Source organism: Symphalangus syndactylus, chromosome 24, assembly GCF_028878055.3.
Source record: "Symphalangus syndactylus isolate Jambi chromosome 24, NHGRI_mSymSyn1-v2.1_pri, whole genome shotgun sequence".
Lineage (NCBI taxonomy): Eukaryota > Metazoa > Chordata > Mammalia > Primates > Hylobatidae > Symphalangus > Symphalangus syndactylus.
The window spans coordinates 23,009,813-23,024,140 of record NC_072446.2 but is presented as its reverse complement, the minus strand read 5'-3'; the positions used below and the strand labels follow the sequence as shown (position 1 = coordinate 23,024,140).

The window sequence follows — 14,328 nt, the reverse complement described above, 5'->3', positions numbered from 1 at the left end:
CTGCCTTGGCGTCCCAAAGTGCTGGATTACAGGTGTGAGCCACTGTGCACAGCCTCGTGCTGTATTTTAATGCGTGCATAAAGGCCGAGTGTTGTTCTGGGCAACAGAGTAGCCGCAAGCCCCAGGGAGTTATGGAGCATTTGAAATGGGGCTGGCTCGAATGCAGCCACGTTTAATATAGGGTAGGGGAGACACTGGATCCCAGAGTCAGCATGAGAAACAAAATGTAAAATATCTTATCAATAATTTTTAACATTGGTTACGTGCTGAAATGCTAATAATATTTTAGATATATTGGCTTACATAAAATGTATTATTAAAATCGATTTCACTTCTATTTTTCTTTTTTAATGTGTCTAATAGAAAAGTTTAAATTACAAATGCGATTCCCATTATTTGTCTATGTACAACACTGTTCTAGAAGGATAACACCAAACTGGTAGCAATAGTTACATGGGGATAGATTTAGAGGGAATGTGATCAAAAGAGAATTTTCCTTTTTGTAATATCTGATTTTTTTTTTTTTACAAAAGTCAGGAGAGCCCATTTAAAAGGCCCAGCGCTGTAGCAGAGTGCCCGACCTTGAACAAGTCACCTCACCTCTCAGCATCTCAGTTTTCTTGCCTGTAAATTGGGATAATAAAAGTACCCACCACAGAGGGTTATATACAGATCAAACATGTTAGCACAGAGATGCCTGACACAGACCTAATAAACAGCTATATTATTAAATAACAAATCTTACTGAATGTTAGCAAATTATTAGCCCAAGGAGAACATGTTCATAAATTGCTTCTTTAATTAAGAAATAATAATAAATTGTGAAATACAGAGCACAAAGTTTGAAGACAGAGAACGTTGAAATCCCAGCTCTTCCCTTTCTAGCAAGATGATCTTGGCCAAGTCACTTTGCGTCTCTGAGCCTCAATTTCCCTCATGTGTAAAATGGGGGTCATCTAGCTCATAAGATGGTTAGGAGGATTCAGAAAGATCACACACAGAACACACCTGGTATCGGTAGAAGTTTGTAAAATGCTACTTGCTACATTCTCTCCATTATTACGAGGTATTTCTTATTGGTGCAATGACTCGATGCCATGAATCAGGGCTGCCAGGCCCACGGTGATTGGCAGCCCACCAATTTAAACCAGATTGGTGTATCTGGTTTAAATCTCAGAGTCCCCATGCTATGTAGCCTTGGCTGAGCCCCTGCCCATCTCTGGACCTCAGTCTTCTCATCCAAAAACTGAGGACCCAGACTTGAGTACTTCTCAAGTTTTTTTCTGGGAAACCCCTCTAGGCCCTCTAGATTTGGGGGTATAGTACAGAGAGGCCCCCAGAAGAGACATGTCTTTAAAGTTTTGTGTTTTACCTTTGAAATGCATCAGAGTTTTGCATCAGACTCTGTGATTCTTTGATATAAGAATGCCTTTTTCCCCAAAACAATGTTCAAATAAACAGCCCCCCAAAATAATTCAGTAAAATAAATGTTCCAGACAGAAGCACTATGCTTAGCTAGGGGGTCTGTTTAACTGTCCCCTGCCCCCCAACTCCCTACTGTATGAGAAACACCAGACTCAATGGTCTAAGGGTCCTCAAACGATTAACTTTCTTTTAAAATATATTTATACTTTAAAAAGTGAAGGAAGAATAATGTATGCATACAGAAAAAAATAAGAAGAAAAATAAGAATCTAAGAGTTCAAATCCACATATTGTAAAAAATGGTTTTCTCTCCACCCCTTCTCAGCCTCTCCAAAGGCAAAAATCTATACATACTCTCACATTTTAAAAAATGGCCGGGTTTGGTGGCTCACATCTGTAATCCTAGCACTTTGGGAGGCTGAAGCAGGCAGATCACTTGAGGTCAGGAGTTCGAGACCACCCTGGCCAACGTGATAAACCCCAGCTCTACTAAAAAAGCACAAAAACATTATCCCGATGTGGTGGTACATGCCTGTAATCCCAGATACTCGGGAGGCTGAGGCAGGAGAATTGCTTGAACCTGGGAGGCAGAGGTTGCAGTGAGCTGAGATTGTGCCACTGCACTCCAACCTGGGCAAAAGAGCAAGACTCCGTCTCAGAAACAAAAACAAAAACATATATATGTGTATATATAGTGACATAGTATACCCTCTGCCTGCAGCTTGCTCTTTTTTGTAACAGTAGATTTCATTCACTACCAGTATGTCCCACTCTGTTTTAGATGCATAGATGGCCTTTAGATGAATGCATAATTTATTTAATCAGCCCTTACTGATGGACTTTAAATTGTTTCTAGCATTTGCAATTACAAGCAATGTGACAATGAATATGTTTGTGTATCTGTAGACATGTGCAAGCATTTCTGTAGGATAAATTCCTAGAAGTGGAAGTACAGGATCAAAGGAATGTGCACTTTATTTTGTTTCAACAGGTTCTGCCAAAAGAGGCTGCAATGCTTCAAGCACCCCACAGCAAGTTTCGGAGGCTGCTTTGCCCACATGCTTCTGGTCCCAATTAAGTTGAGAAATCGCCGTCCCACATTGCCACCTGCTGCTCACATTGAGAAATGCATCCTTCCTATAGCCAGCCCAGGGCTGCTCCCAGAGTGATGGGGGGAGTTCCTCTGCCTCTAACCAGACTCCTCTGGAGCATCTGTATGGAGGAAATGTTAATGGAGAAACCCAATTTTTCCTGGGGAAGCAATCAGTGCTAGGATGTGGCAGGTGCTTTATGCACAGGATTTTGCAGCCAGACAGACTAAGTTTCCACCTACCAGCTGCATGTCTATGACAAGTGATCTCACTTCTCCGAGCCTCAGTTTCCTTATCTGCAACATGGGTATGTTAATAACAACCTTCCAGCATGGATGGCAAGATTCGATAAGATCAAATGAGTTCCTCTAAAAAGACAATAAAGGACACAAACGGCCGGCTCATAAAGAGGAAATGCAAAAGGCTACTGAAACACAAAAAATACAAAAATTAGCCAGGTGCAGTGGCATGTGCCTGTAGTCCCAGCTACTTGGGAGGCTGAGTTGGGAGGATCGCTTGAGCCTGGGAGGTCAAGATTGCAGTGAGCCAAGATCTCGCTACCGCACTGCAGTCTGGGCGACAGAGCAAGACCCTGTTTCAAAACAACAACAACAACAACAACAAAACCACACACACCCAGAGATGTTTCATCACAGTAGTCAGTGATATGCCACAGAGAGCCAGATGTCCTTTTTTCCATCAGATTGGCAATTATTTAAAGGCTGATAACTGCATGTTGGCAAGGTTGTGGTAACATGCAAATTTAAACAATAAGTCACTCACCTCTGCCCATCAGATTAGCAAACAAATGGAAAGACTGATGGCATCTGGTGGAGCAGATTTCTTCCCTTTAGGTAGGCGGATGAATTGCTCTGTGGTTTTGGAAATGATGTGGCAGAAGCAGATAAAAATTTTAATGTATAGGGCCTTTGACCTGGCAAGACCACTTCTAAGAAGTGGGCAGAGAGAAATGAAATCACCAGATGGTAGAATAGATACAAGTACAATGAAATGGTACAAAAGCAAAAAGAAGAAAGACAGAATATTGACGTCTATCAGAGGGAAATGGCTAACTACTGAAACAGCCATGTGAGGACTAAAAAAAGTCTTGGTTTTTTGTTTTGAGACAGAGTCTTGCTCTGTCACCCAGGCTGGAGTGCAGAGTGGTGTGATCTTGGCTCACTGTAACCTCCGTCTCCCAGGCTCAAGTGATCCTCCCACCTCAGCCTCCCAAGTAGATGGGATTACAGGCGCTCGCCACCATGCCCGGCTAATGTTTTGTATTTTTGGTAGAGATGGGGTTTCGCCATGTTAGCCAGGCTGGTTGCAAACTCCTGACCTCAAGTGATCTGCCTGTCTCGGCCTCCCAAAGTGCTGGGATTATAGGCATGAGCCACCATGCCACTCGGCCAGATGTCTTGTATTTTTAATGTTAATTTCATATCCTTCTACTTTGCTGGATTCATTTATTGCTGGAGTTTGCTTTAGTATTGATTTTCTGGGGTTCTCCAGGGACAATATCAGATCATCTGCAAATAGGAATAGTTTTACTTCTTCTTTACCCATTCTGAGGTGTATAGTTGGTTTCTCTTGTTTAATTGCATCAGCTAATATCTCTAAAAGATGTTTATATCAACAGAGAAGGATGTACAGCTATATTGTTAGGTTAAAAACAGGTTGCAAATAACAGATACAATTTTTCTTTGTAAACACAGAGACACTGTAGATGCGCATACTTGTCTCTAGTTGTGAGAACATACAAAATACCGTGAAGGGATAACACCGTCATGCTAACACTGGTTTCACAGGAAGCTGGGCTTGGAAGAAGGGGTATTATATTTTATAAAATCTGTAACTCTGAACTGTTAACCACAAGATTATGTTTCTCTCATAATGTAAACAAAATCAATAATGTGTTAAAGTTTGACTCTTAAAGATATATAAGCAAAAGGAAATGGGCGGTGAAGTGTTTGAGCACTGACTGTGACAATGCTTAACCTCGTATCTGGCACATAGTAAGTGCTCAGCAAACAGGGCTTGTTCTTTTTCTTTTTCTTTTTCTTTCCTTTCTTTTTTTTTTTTTTTTTTTTGACGGAGTCTTGCTCTGTCGCCCAGGCTGGAGTGCAGTGGCACAATCTCGGCTCAGTGCAACCTCCGCCTGCAGGGTTCTAGCAATTCTCCTACCTCAGCTTCCTGGGTAGCTGAGATTACAGGCGCCTGCCACCATGCCCGGCTAATTTTTTTGTATTTTTAGTAGAGACAGGCTTTCGCCTTGTTGGCCAGGCTGGTCTTGAACTCCTGACCTCAGGTGATCCACCTGCCATGGCCTCCCAAAGTGCTGGGATTACAGGCATGAGCCACCACGCCCGGCCACAGTGCTTTTTCTTGTTACCTCAGCCAATTCTAACAGCTGCCCTCTAGGAAGATCCTGCTGTTCCCCGCATTTTACAGATGAGATCGCTGAGGCACAGAGAGAACACACAGATGCAGGGAGGGGGAGCTGGTAAAGCTTTTCGAGCCCTCAGAGCCCAGACTCTGTCTTAGCCACTCCCCTCCACAGTCCCTCCAGAGAAAAGAACTGGGGCAAGTAGAAGTAACTTGCTCCGAGTCACCAGCAAGGAAGCAGCAGCGCAGGAATTCGAATCCAGGCCTCTGCTGCAAGTCTCTGAGCCCAGCACACACGGCACTTCCCAACCTTCTCAGGACACTTGTCAGACATGCAGTTTTCCGGGCTGCCCCCTGGAGATCTGGATTCCCCTATGGACCTGGATGGGGCTGAGGGACCTATGTTAAGAACAAGGGCCTGAGAGGATTCTGTTCATCAGGGAAGTTTGGGGCACATGGCCCAGGGAATGGCGCCGCCCAGTGGTTCCTACGGCCCCTGCACACGGAATCAGCCAGGACACTCTACCAACACTGAGTATGCTCTGCAGCCACAAAAACAGATGAGGTAGATTTTTACAAATCAATGTGGAAATGCTGTAGACAGAGAGTTGAGTGAAAGCTGTAAGCGTTAGAACAATTCTTCTAGTGTGATATATCTAAGTTATAAAAGTACAGGCCAGGCAGGGCGTGGTGGCTCATGCCTATAATCCCAACACTTTGGGAGGCCGAGGCAGGCAGATCTCTTGAGGTCAGGAGTTTAAGACCAGCCTGGCTAACATGGCGAAACGCCATCTCTACTAAAAATACAAAAAATAGCCAGGCATGGTGGTGCGTGCCTGTAATCCCAGCTACTCAGGAGGCTGAGGCAGGAGAATTGCTTGACCCCGGGAGGCAGAAGTTCCCGTGAGCCGAGATTGTGCCACTGCATTCCAGCCTGGGCAGCACGGCAAGACTCTGTCTCAAAAAAACAAAAACAAAGACAAAAAACAGGCCAACAGCTAAGAGAAATGCACGTGTGCACTGAAAGATATGTACAAGAATGTTCACAACAACCTCTTCCTAACAGCTCCAAACTGGGGACTACTCAAATGTCTATCAACCAGGAATGGATAAACAAATTGTGGTATATTTCTTTAATGAAATACTACACAGCAATAAAAAGAACAAGCTGTTGGCCGGGCACAGTGGCTCACGTCTGTAATCCCAACACTTTGGGAGACCAAGGTGGGAGGATTGCTTGAGCCCAGGAGTTGGAGACCAGTCTGGGAAACATAGTGAGACCTCATCTCTATAAAAAAATTTAAAAATTAGCCAGGCCTAGTGGCACATGCCTGTAGTCCCAGCTACTCAAGAAGCTGAGGTGGAAGGATCACTTGATCCCAGGAGATTGAGGCTGCAGGGAGCTGAGATCGCGCCACTGCACTCCAGCCTGGGTGACACAGTGAGACTCTGGTTCAGAAAAAAAAAAAAAAAAAGGCATGCTGGCTCACTCCCATAATCTCAGCACTTTGGGAGGCCGAGGCAGGAGGATTGCTTGAGCCCAGGAGTTCAAGACCAGTATAGGTAACATAGCAAGACTCCATTTCAAAAAAATTGTTTTTAAGATAAAAAAACAAAAAATAAATAAAAACTGGACTATTGATCCATACAACAACCTGGATGAATCTCCCTACATTAAGTTGAGTGAAAGAAGCCAGACATACAAGGGCACATACTGTGTGATTCCATTTCTAGGAAGTTGAAGAACAGGCAAAACTAATTGGAGGTAAAAGAAACCAGTACAGTGGCTACCTAGGGGGGTGAATACTGGCTGGGAAAGAGCATGAAATGTTTAGATCTACTTCTCAGTGCATTTATTTATTTATTTATTCGAGACAGGGTCTGGCTCTGTCACCCAGGCTGGAGTGCAGTGGCGTGATCGCAGCTCACTGCAACCTCCAACTCCCAGGTTCAAGCTATTCTCCTGCCTCAGCCTCCTGAGTAGCTGGGATTGCAGGTGCCCGCCACCATGCCTGGCTAATTTTTGTATTTTTAGTAGAGATGGGGTTTCACCATGTTCACCAGGCTGATCTCAAACTCCTGACCTCAAGTGATCCACCCACCTCAGCCTCCCAAAGTGCTGGGATTACAGGTGTGAGCCACTGCACCTGGCCTCTCAGTGCATTTAGATGTGTGTGCTTTCCTGTATATAAATTATACCTCAGTAAAAAACAAGCAGCTAAAAGCTTCAAAAATAAAAAAAAAACAATAAAAATAACACACAACTGTGTGTCTGTTTACAGAAAGTGCTCCCAGGATGTACTCCAAGCTCGTGATGGTGGTTGCCTCTGTAGAGGGAAGTGGTGGGCTGAGGCTGGGGAGAAAGTGGAGCACTCTTTTATTCTTCCCTTAAATTATTCTATATGGCTTGAATTTTTTATAATCAGCACGAACTACTTGTAAAAACTTTCAAAGAAACTCAAACCTTAAAACAAAAAAAGGAACACACACACACACACACAGAGATTCTCAGGCCCCACTCTAAATGTGCTGAATCAGAATTTCCACCAGGAACCCAAGCTCTGGTCCAAGCCCTGGCTCCCCACCACTGCACTCTTGCATACCCCCAGTGACGGGGATCCTACTTCCCCCCAGGGCATTGGATGTCCTTCCGCCTGTGTTGCCTCTGGTCCTCCACCTTGAGTTGGGCTCCCCCTCTGGGTCTTTCCATCCTCCCCACCACCCACTGGGGCCCCCATGGTGCTTACCCACTGACAGGGAGCCACGCGCCAGTTTGGGGAGCAGCTGGTCGAGCTGGCGAAAGGTGTGGAAGACATCAGCTGAGTGGACGCGGTCCTGGGCCTGGCTTTGATGGGTGCGTGGCAGCGCCTCAATTCCATAAAGAGTCAGGTAGCCGGCTCTGGGGGCAGCAGACAGAGGATTAGGGGTCCTCCTGAGACACTCACGCGTGGCCACAGCTACTCACAGAAGCTTCATTCATACACCCAGTGAGCACCTACTAATCCTACTGTGCGCCAAAGACCATTCTGGGCACTGAACAGTCAACAGTGAAAAAAACAAAAATCCCTGTCCTCAAGGAGCTGACCTCTCAGCACAGGGAGACAGACAACAGACGAGAGGATGAGTAAAATGAGTAATGCGCCAGCTGGTGCCCCGCGGCACTGTCAGACACAAAGCTGGGTAGCAGGATGGGAGGGCGGGGGCTGTGGTGTCAGGTGCCAGGTGAGGGAGGGGCTGGCGTTAAGCTGACAGCTGAAGGCTGAGAAGGAGCCAGCCGTGGGCAGAGCAGAGGGAGGGGTTGGAAGCAGAGCAAGCACCAGGTGTGATGTCCTGGGGCAGGAGGGAGCCCAGTGCTGGGGAGCAGCAAGGAGGCTGATGAGGCTGCAGCAGAGAGCTCGAGGGGACGGTGCTGAGATGGGGGCACAGAGAAGGGGAGGAGATGCCTGCTCCCAGGGAGAGATTCAGGGAAGACTTCCTAGAGAAGGGAGGGTCTGAGCTGAGATCTGCAGGATGATCGGGCAAGCAGAAGAGGAACGGGTTCAGGCCACAGGCACCGCCTGTGCAAAGGCCCAGAGCTGAGGGCACAACCGTGCCTGGTGAGAGAGGTGCCAGCTGTGGCTGGTGCAGGCACTGGAGCTGGGGTGTGAGGCAGAGGGTGGGAGGGCCTGGGGCTGTCAGGGCTGGCCACGCAAGGCAGGGCATTTGCAGCAGTGAGAAGGTTGTGCTTGACCTGAGGGGCTCTGGGAGGCCCGAGAAGGAGGTCAGGGCGTGGTCAGGTGTGAAAAAGGGTAAGACATGGGAGCTAGCATGTGCTCTCACTGAGGCACACTTATGTGCACGCACACACACACAGGACCATGCTCAGAGGACGTGCCTTCACCTCCAGCCCCCTTTGGCTGCCCCAGGAGTCCGGCCCCCAGCCCAGCCTGCTGACCTCAGTCTTGGGAGGGAAACTGCAGGTTTTCATTTTGTCCTCAAGGTGAGTAGGGCTGGGGCCTCAGCAGAGAGTCACAACAGAGAGATGCAACCAAAGCCCCAGGGGCCTCACCCTCTCACCCTCCCACCCTCCCCTTGAGCTCCTGGGTCCCTGTGCAGATAAAGACCAGAGACCAGGATCTCTCAGGGGAGGGGTTTTCCCAGATAAAGAGAGAATGGACGCAAGAATGAGGGTGGATGGGGGCCGAAAGAGGCCTGCGTGGTCCCTGCTCTGTCCCTCACCTGCACAGTGCTGGCAGAAGTTGTAAAGGTGCAGCCCACACACTGGATTCAGTCCGCAAATGTGTTTTATCAAGGGAGTTCCCAAAAACAAACTAAACCTTCCTTCGAATATTTGGGGAAACTCCCACAAAATCTGGATTTCCTGCTCATCTCATCTTGAAAAAGGAATCTGGCTGACCTGCGGTACCATCTGGAAACCCAGCAGGAGCAGAGTTGCAGCCGCCCCTTTTAGACAGACACGTGCTCGCCAGGCCATCGCGGTACTCCCAAAGCCCTGTGGTCTCGGTGACACTGCAGTTGACACCGGTCGTCATTTATTATCACACTTGCACTGTTGTTTTTTCCTAACTCGGAGAACCATTTCCCTGTACATATATTTCTACCAAAACAGGCAATGAAAAATAAACCAAAAAAGTAAACTGGCCGGGAGAGGTGGCTCACACCTGTAATCCCAGCGCTTTGGGAGGCCGAGGCAGGTATATCACCTGAGGTCAGGTGAGACCAGCTTGGCCAACATGGTGAAACCCCCTCTCTACTAAAAATACAAAAATTAGCTGGGCATGGTGGCAGGCACCTGTAGTCCCAGCTACTCAGGAGGCTGAGGCGAATCGCTTGAATCCGGGAGGCGGAGGTTGCAGTGAGCAGAGATCGCGCCATTATTGCACTCCAGCCTGGGCGAAAGAGCGAAACTTCGTCTTTAAAATAAAATAAAATAAAGGAAAAGGAAAGAAAAAGAAAAAGTAAACCCAGAGGACCACAAGGTGTGGAAGTGAAGCCGGCAGCTCCATATCAAAATAGCACAGCTGAAGACAGGTTAATCCCACATGTAAATACACACACGACCCACAGGGGGCGCTAGAACCATAAAGAAAAATAAAGCTGAGCCAAGCTGGGTCACGGGAGAGCGCCATCACGAAAATGGGACTCAAGAAAGAGCTCTCTGAGCAGGTGGCGCTCGCAATGAGCCTTGAATGAAGTGGGGTGGGAGCCACGCAGACATGTGGGAACAGCATTCCCAGGCAAGGGAACAGAAACAGCAAAGGCCACAAAGAGAGAGCGTGCCTGACCTGCTCAGGTAGGTGGGAGGAGGGGAGGCCAGGGCTACAAGGTGAGGACAGAGAAGAACTTTGGGTGTGACTCAGTGAGGCCAGGGCCAACAGAGCCCAGGCTGGTGGGTGTAAGAGGTGGCACCTCACAGTTCGGACTCCCTGAACCTGCACCCCTTTCACCTCTATGTCCCTGCCATGCAACTCGCCCATTCTCTTTCTATTTCAGGGGCTGCTGATGGCAGTGGAAAGGCCTACAGCTGCCAAGCCAGGGGGCAGGAGCTCCAGCCCAGGCCTCAGGCCCGAAAGACACAGTTACCGGTTTACAGGTATGGATTTACGTCTGATTCCCCCTGAGCTGATTGCCCTGTGCCTGCCGCCGTACCATGGAGCCTAGCCAGACCCAGCTGCCCCCCAGCCTGCCTCCCCGCAGCCTGCCTTTCTCTACTTCTTTGTCTGCACAGGGACCCAGGAGCCAGGAGACCTGGGAGGATCCCTACTGTGAACTTGCTGGGTGGTTTCAGCTGCCCCTCTCTGGACCTCAGTCCCCATCATTCAATGACAGGGTGGACCAGACCAGCATCACCCACGCCAATTACAGCCCTTGACACTGTTCGCACCACCCCAGGGCAAAACAAAAAGAATGGGGACTGTTCGTGTGCAGAGAGCTGTGGCTGAGAGTGCAGACTCTGCAGCCAGCACTGTCCTGACCCCAACACAGGCCTCTGGGCAAATGACTTAGGCTCTCTAGGTCTCAGTTTTCTCATCTGTCAAATGGAGTATGTAACGTCCTAGCCTCCTAGAGCAACTGTGAGTATTAAAAGAGCTGAGACACACCAAGTCTACACATATGCACACACGTCATAAATGTACCCACATGCCCATATATGTCAACGAATGACTGCCCTTTATCCTAGAACTATGTTGCTCTAATTTCTTGGAGGGGTTGAAATGTCCTTTTTTAAATTAAATTTAAATTAAATTAAATTCTGGTTGGTTAAGGGCTCCACTAAAAATCAGGGAGCTGTCCTTAACACTGCTCTATCCCTCTCGCCCACGCTCCCCCATCCCCACCGCTGCCCGAGTCAAATCTTCGGGCAGAGCCAGTGAACTCTATCTCCAAAAGCTACCCAAATTCTCACCACCTCCCTGGGCCACCACCATTCTCTCACCTCAGTGACACCTGGCAGCCTCCTGCTGGGTCCTCCTGCCTCCCTCTCCACCCCTCCCTACCCCTACAGTCCATCATCCAGCAGCCAGAGGGGGCTTTCAAACTAAGTCGGATCATGTCCTGCCCCTGTGCAAACCCCTGATGTCACCCGATCTTACTCAGCATAATTTCCAAAGCCTTCCCTGACCTCCCAACTGCCTGAGACCTGCTTCTGCCCACTTCTCTGACCTCCTCTCCGCCTTCCCTCCTTGGCTCTTTATGCTGTAGCCACATTGGCCCTCTCGCTGAGCTTCCTCCCACCTCTGGGCCTTTGCACCTGCTGTTTCCCCTGCCTAGAGTCTTGGCATGGTGGGCACTTTGCAGTTAGGTCTTGGCTCAGAAGCCAGGCCCCCCAGAGCGTGACTGCCTCGTCACTCGGCCTAAGAAAGCCCCCCAGATGCTGTCACCCCACCTGTGGATCTCTGTCATCTTGTTTATCACTCTCTGACATAACTCAATTCGGCCTCTCTCACTGGAGTGTCAGCCATGTGAATTTGGGGACTTCATCTGTCCTGTTCCCTGCTGTATCCCCAGAGCCTGGATTAGTGCCCGGCACTGCTGAAGGAAGGAACGTTCGGTCGTGCAGTTTTTAACATACATTTACAAGACCGGATAAAAGGTTAAGGTCCCAAGTTGATCTCCCAAACATTTTGTTTTCTGTTCTGTGAAATCCCAAAGTCCGGAAGCCACAGGACAAGATTACCTCTGAAGTCTTGCTCTGTGACTTCCTCTCTGAATGACCTCTAAGGTCCCATTTCCAGCCAGTGTCTCCTTTTACAGTTCATGAGCTAGGTCAGATGAACACCCAGGGCCCTGGTGCATGGCGTCTTTCCTAGTCTTTGCTTTGGGTGTCTCAAATTGCTTCCCCCACCCACAGAGTCCTCACGGTTCCCTTGGCCACTGCTCATGGCTGACACAGGTCAAAGTGCCGGGCCCCAGCAGGAGGGTGGGGGCTGCACAGCCTCACCTGAGCAGGAAGCTGTAGGAGAAGTCGAGGAGACCCATCTCGTGCCAGCCACTGCCTGCTTCCGTAGCATCGCCTAACAGTACTGTGTGGAGGTTGGTATACATGGCTTCTGTGAGCGCCTGGAGCTCTCTGTGGAGGAGAGTCCTGAGGCAGGAAACAAAAGCATGAACATTTGCCTTCCAAAGGGAAATACACACCTACAGGCACCTCCCTCCCCAAACCTAAGGGTCCCAGAGCTCAAGTTCCCCATTGGCAAAGAGGTCCTGCGGAAGAGTAGCTTAAATAAGAGGATATTATGACTGTCATCATCAACAATAGTTCCCATCTGTTGTACTGAGCATAATGATCTCATTTCATCTTCTGACAAACTTGGGAATAAGAGTTACTATTATGACACCCATTTTACAGATGGAGAAACTCAGGAACAGAGAGGAAAGTGACTTGCCCAAGGTCACACAGCCAGTAGGTGATATAAGCGGGACTGAAATCCTGGTCTGCCCAACTCCAGCGTCTGAATTCTTAACGAGGAGAGTCTGTCCCTCCCCAAGGCACACAGCTTGGATAAGGGACCCATAGCATTCTGAAGAGAAGGAACTGAAAAGCAACTCATCTCTCCCTGAAATCTAAAGACAGGAAGATCTGTTGGAATAGCTGTGGTGTTTGCTGACTCAGGACTGCTAATAAGATGTGACCCTGGCCAGGCATGGTGGCTCCCACCTGTAATCCCAGCACTCTGGGAGGCCGAAGTGGGAGAATCGCTTGAGTCCATGAGTTCAGGACCAGCCTGGGCAACTTAGTGAGACTCCATCTCAACAAAAAATAAAATATTAGCCAGGGGTGGTGGCTCGCACCTGTAGTCTCAGCTACTCGAGAAGCTGAGGTGGGAGGATCACCTGAGTCTAAGAGTTCAAGACGAGCCTGGGCAACATAGTGAGACTCTGCCTTTACAAAAATAGAATAAATACACAAAGAATCACCAGCCAGATGTGTAGCAGGCGCCTGTAGTCCCAGCTACTCAGGAGGCTGAGGTGGGGAGGATTGCTTGGGCCCAGGAGTTCAAAGCTGCAATGAGCTATGATCACACCACTGCACTCCAGCCTAGGCAACAGAGTGAGACTCTGTCTCTTAAAAAAAGAAAAAAAAAAAAAAAAAAGACATGACCTCACATGAGAGTGACACAAGGAAAAAGGGATGTGGGCTGGAGACCCGGTCTCATCGTGTGGACCTGCACAGAGTGAGGAGAGGCCCTGTCTGGGAAAGTGTGGCAGAAGCTGGAAGCTCCCCTATACTGAGCCTCCATGATATGGAGTCTACATTGAGCCATGACTGAGGATATGATTAGAAGCCAAGAAAGGGGGATCTTGCATCTAAGTCTAAGGCGCCTCTGCTCCTTGTGTAGGATTTGGACCAAAAAGGATCTCCCTACAGCAAGTGAACTCGGGTGTCCATGGGCGGTGCACAGCCCATGTTCAACAGCAACACCTAGTGGCAGCAACAAGAACAGTGGCAGAGTGCCAATCAGGGCCCTGATCTGTCATGCCTGCTGTTTGGGAAGTAGGATGGACACCTTTAGACTGAGTAAGCCAGAAGTGCCTGGGTAATCCACCAGGGCAGGGTTTGCACAGGGTGTCCATGAACTCCTGGGTATGAAAAGGTTTGGGATGTTCAAGTTGGAACATAGTGGGAAAAACGACAGATATGACTCACGACTCATGTATGACAATGCACGTGAAGGGTTCCGCATGGTGCCTGGCACATTGTAAGTGCTCAATACATGGGATCTGGCCTTCACTGGACCCTGACCCAGCTCTTCTTCCCACCCCAGTCCAAGCGCTGGTCCTCAGCAGAGACAAGCCCTCAACAGATGTGGCTGCTGTGCCCAGAAGACGTCATGCCAGCTTGTAAGAAATCCAGAAAATTCCTGAGGCAAACACTGGAGGAAACTGGGATCCTCCCTGGGTAACAAGGGCAGATTCAGTGAGCTGTG

At 48.6% G+C, this 14,328-nt stretch overlaps 1 protein-coding gene across 1 annotated transcript in view; it reads right to left on the bottom strand.

The window, feature by feature from the left end:
• The window catches only part of PTGIS (prostaglandin I2 synthase), a 63,249-nt gene that overhangs the window by 24,192 nt on the left and 24,729 nt on the right, over positions 1-14,328 (bottom strand). Inside the window, exons 4-5 of the mRNA XM_055265220.2 lie at positions 12,342-12,485; positions 7,648-7,799 (exon numbers count right to left, since the gene is read on the bottom strand). Coding sequence (XP_055121195.2) covers positions 7,648-7,799; positions 12,342-12,485 — 296 coding nt within the window. The remainder of the gene's footprint in view (positions 1-7,647; positions 7,800-12,341; positions 12,486-14,328) is intronic.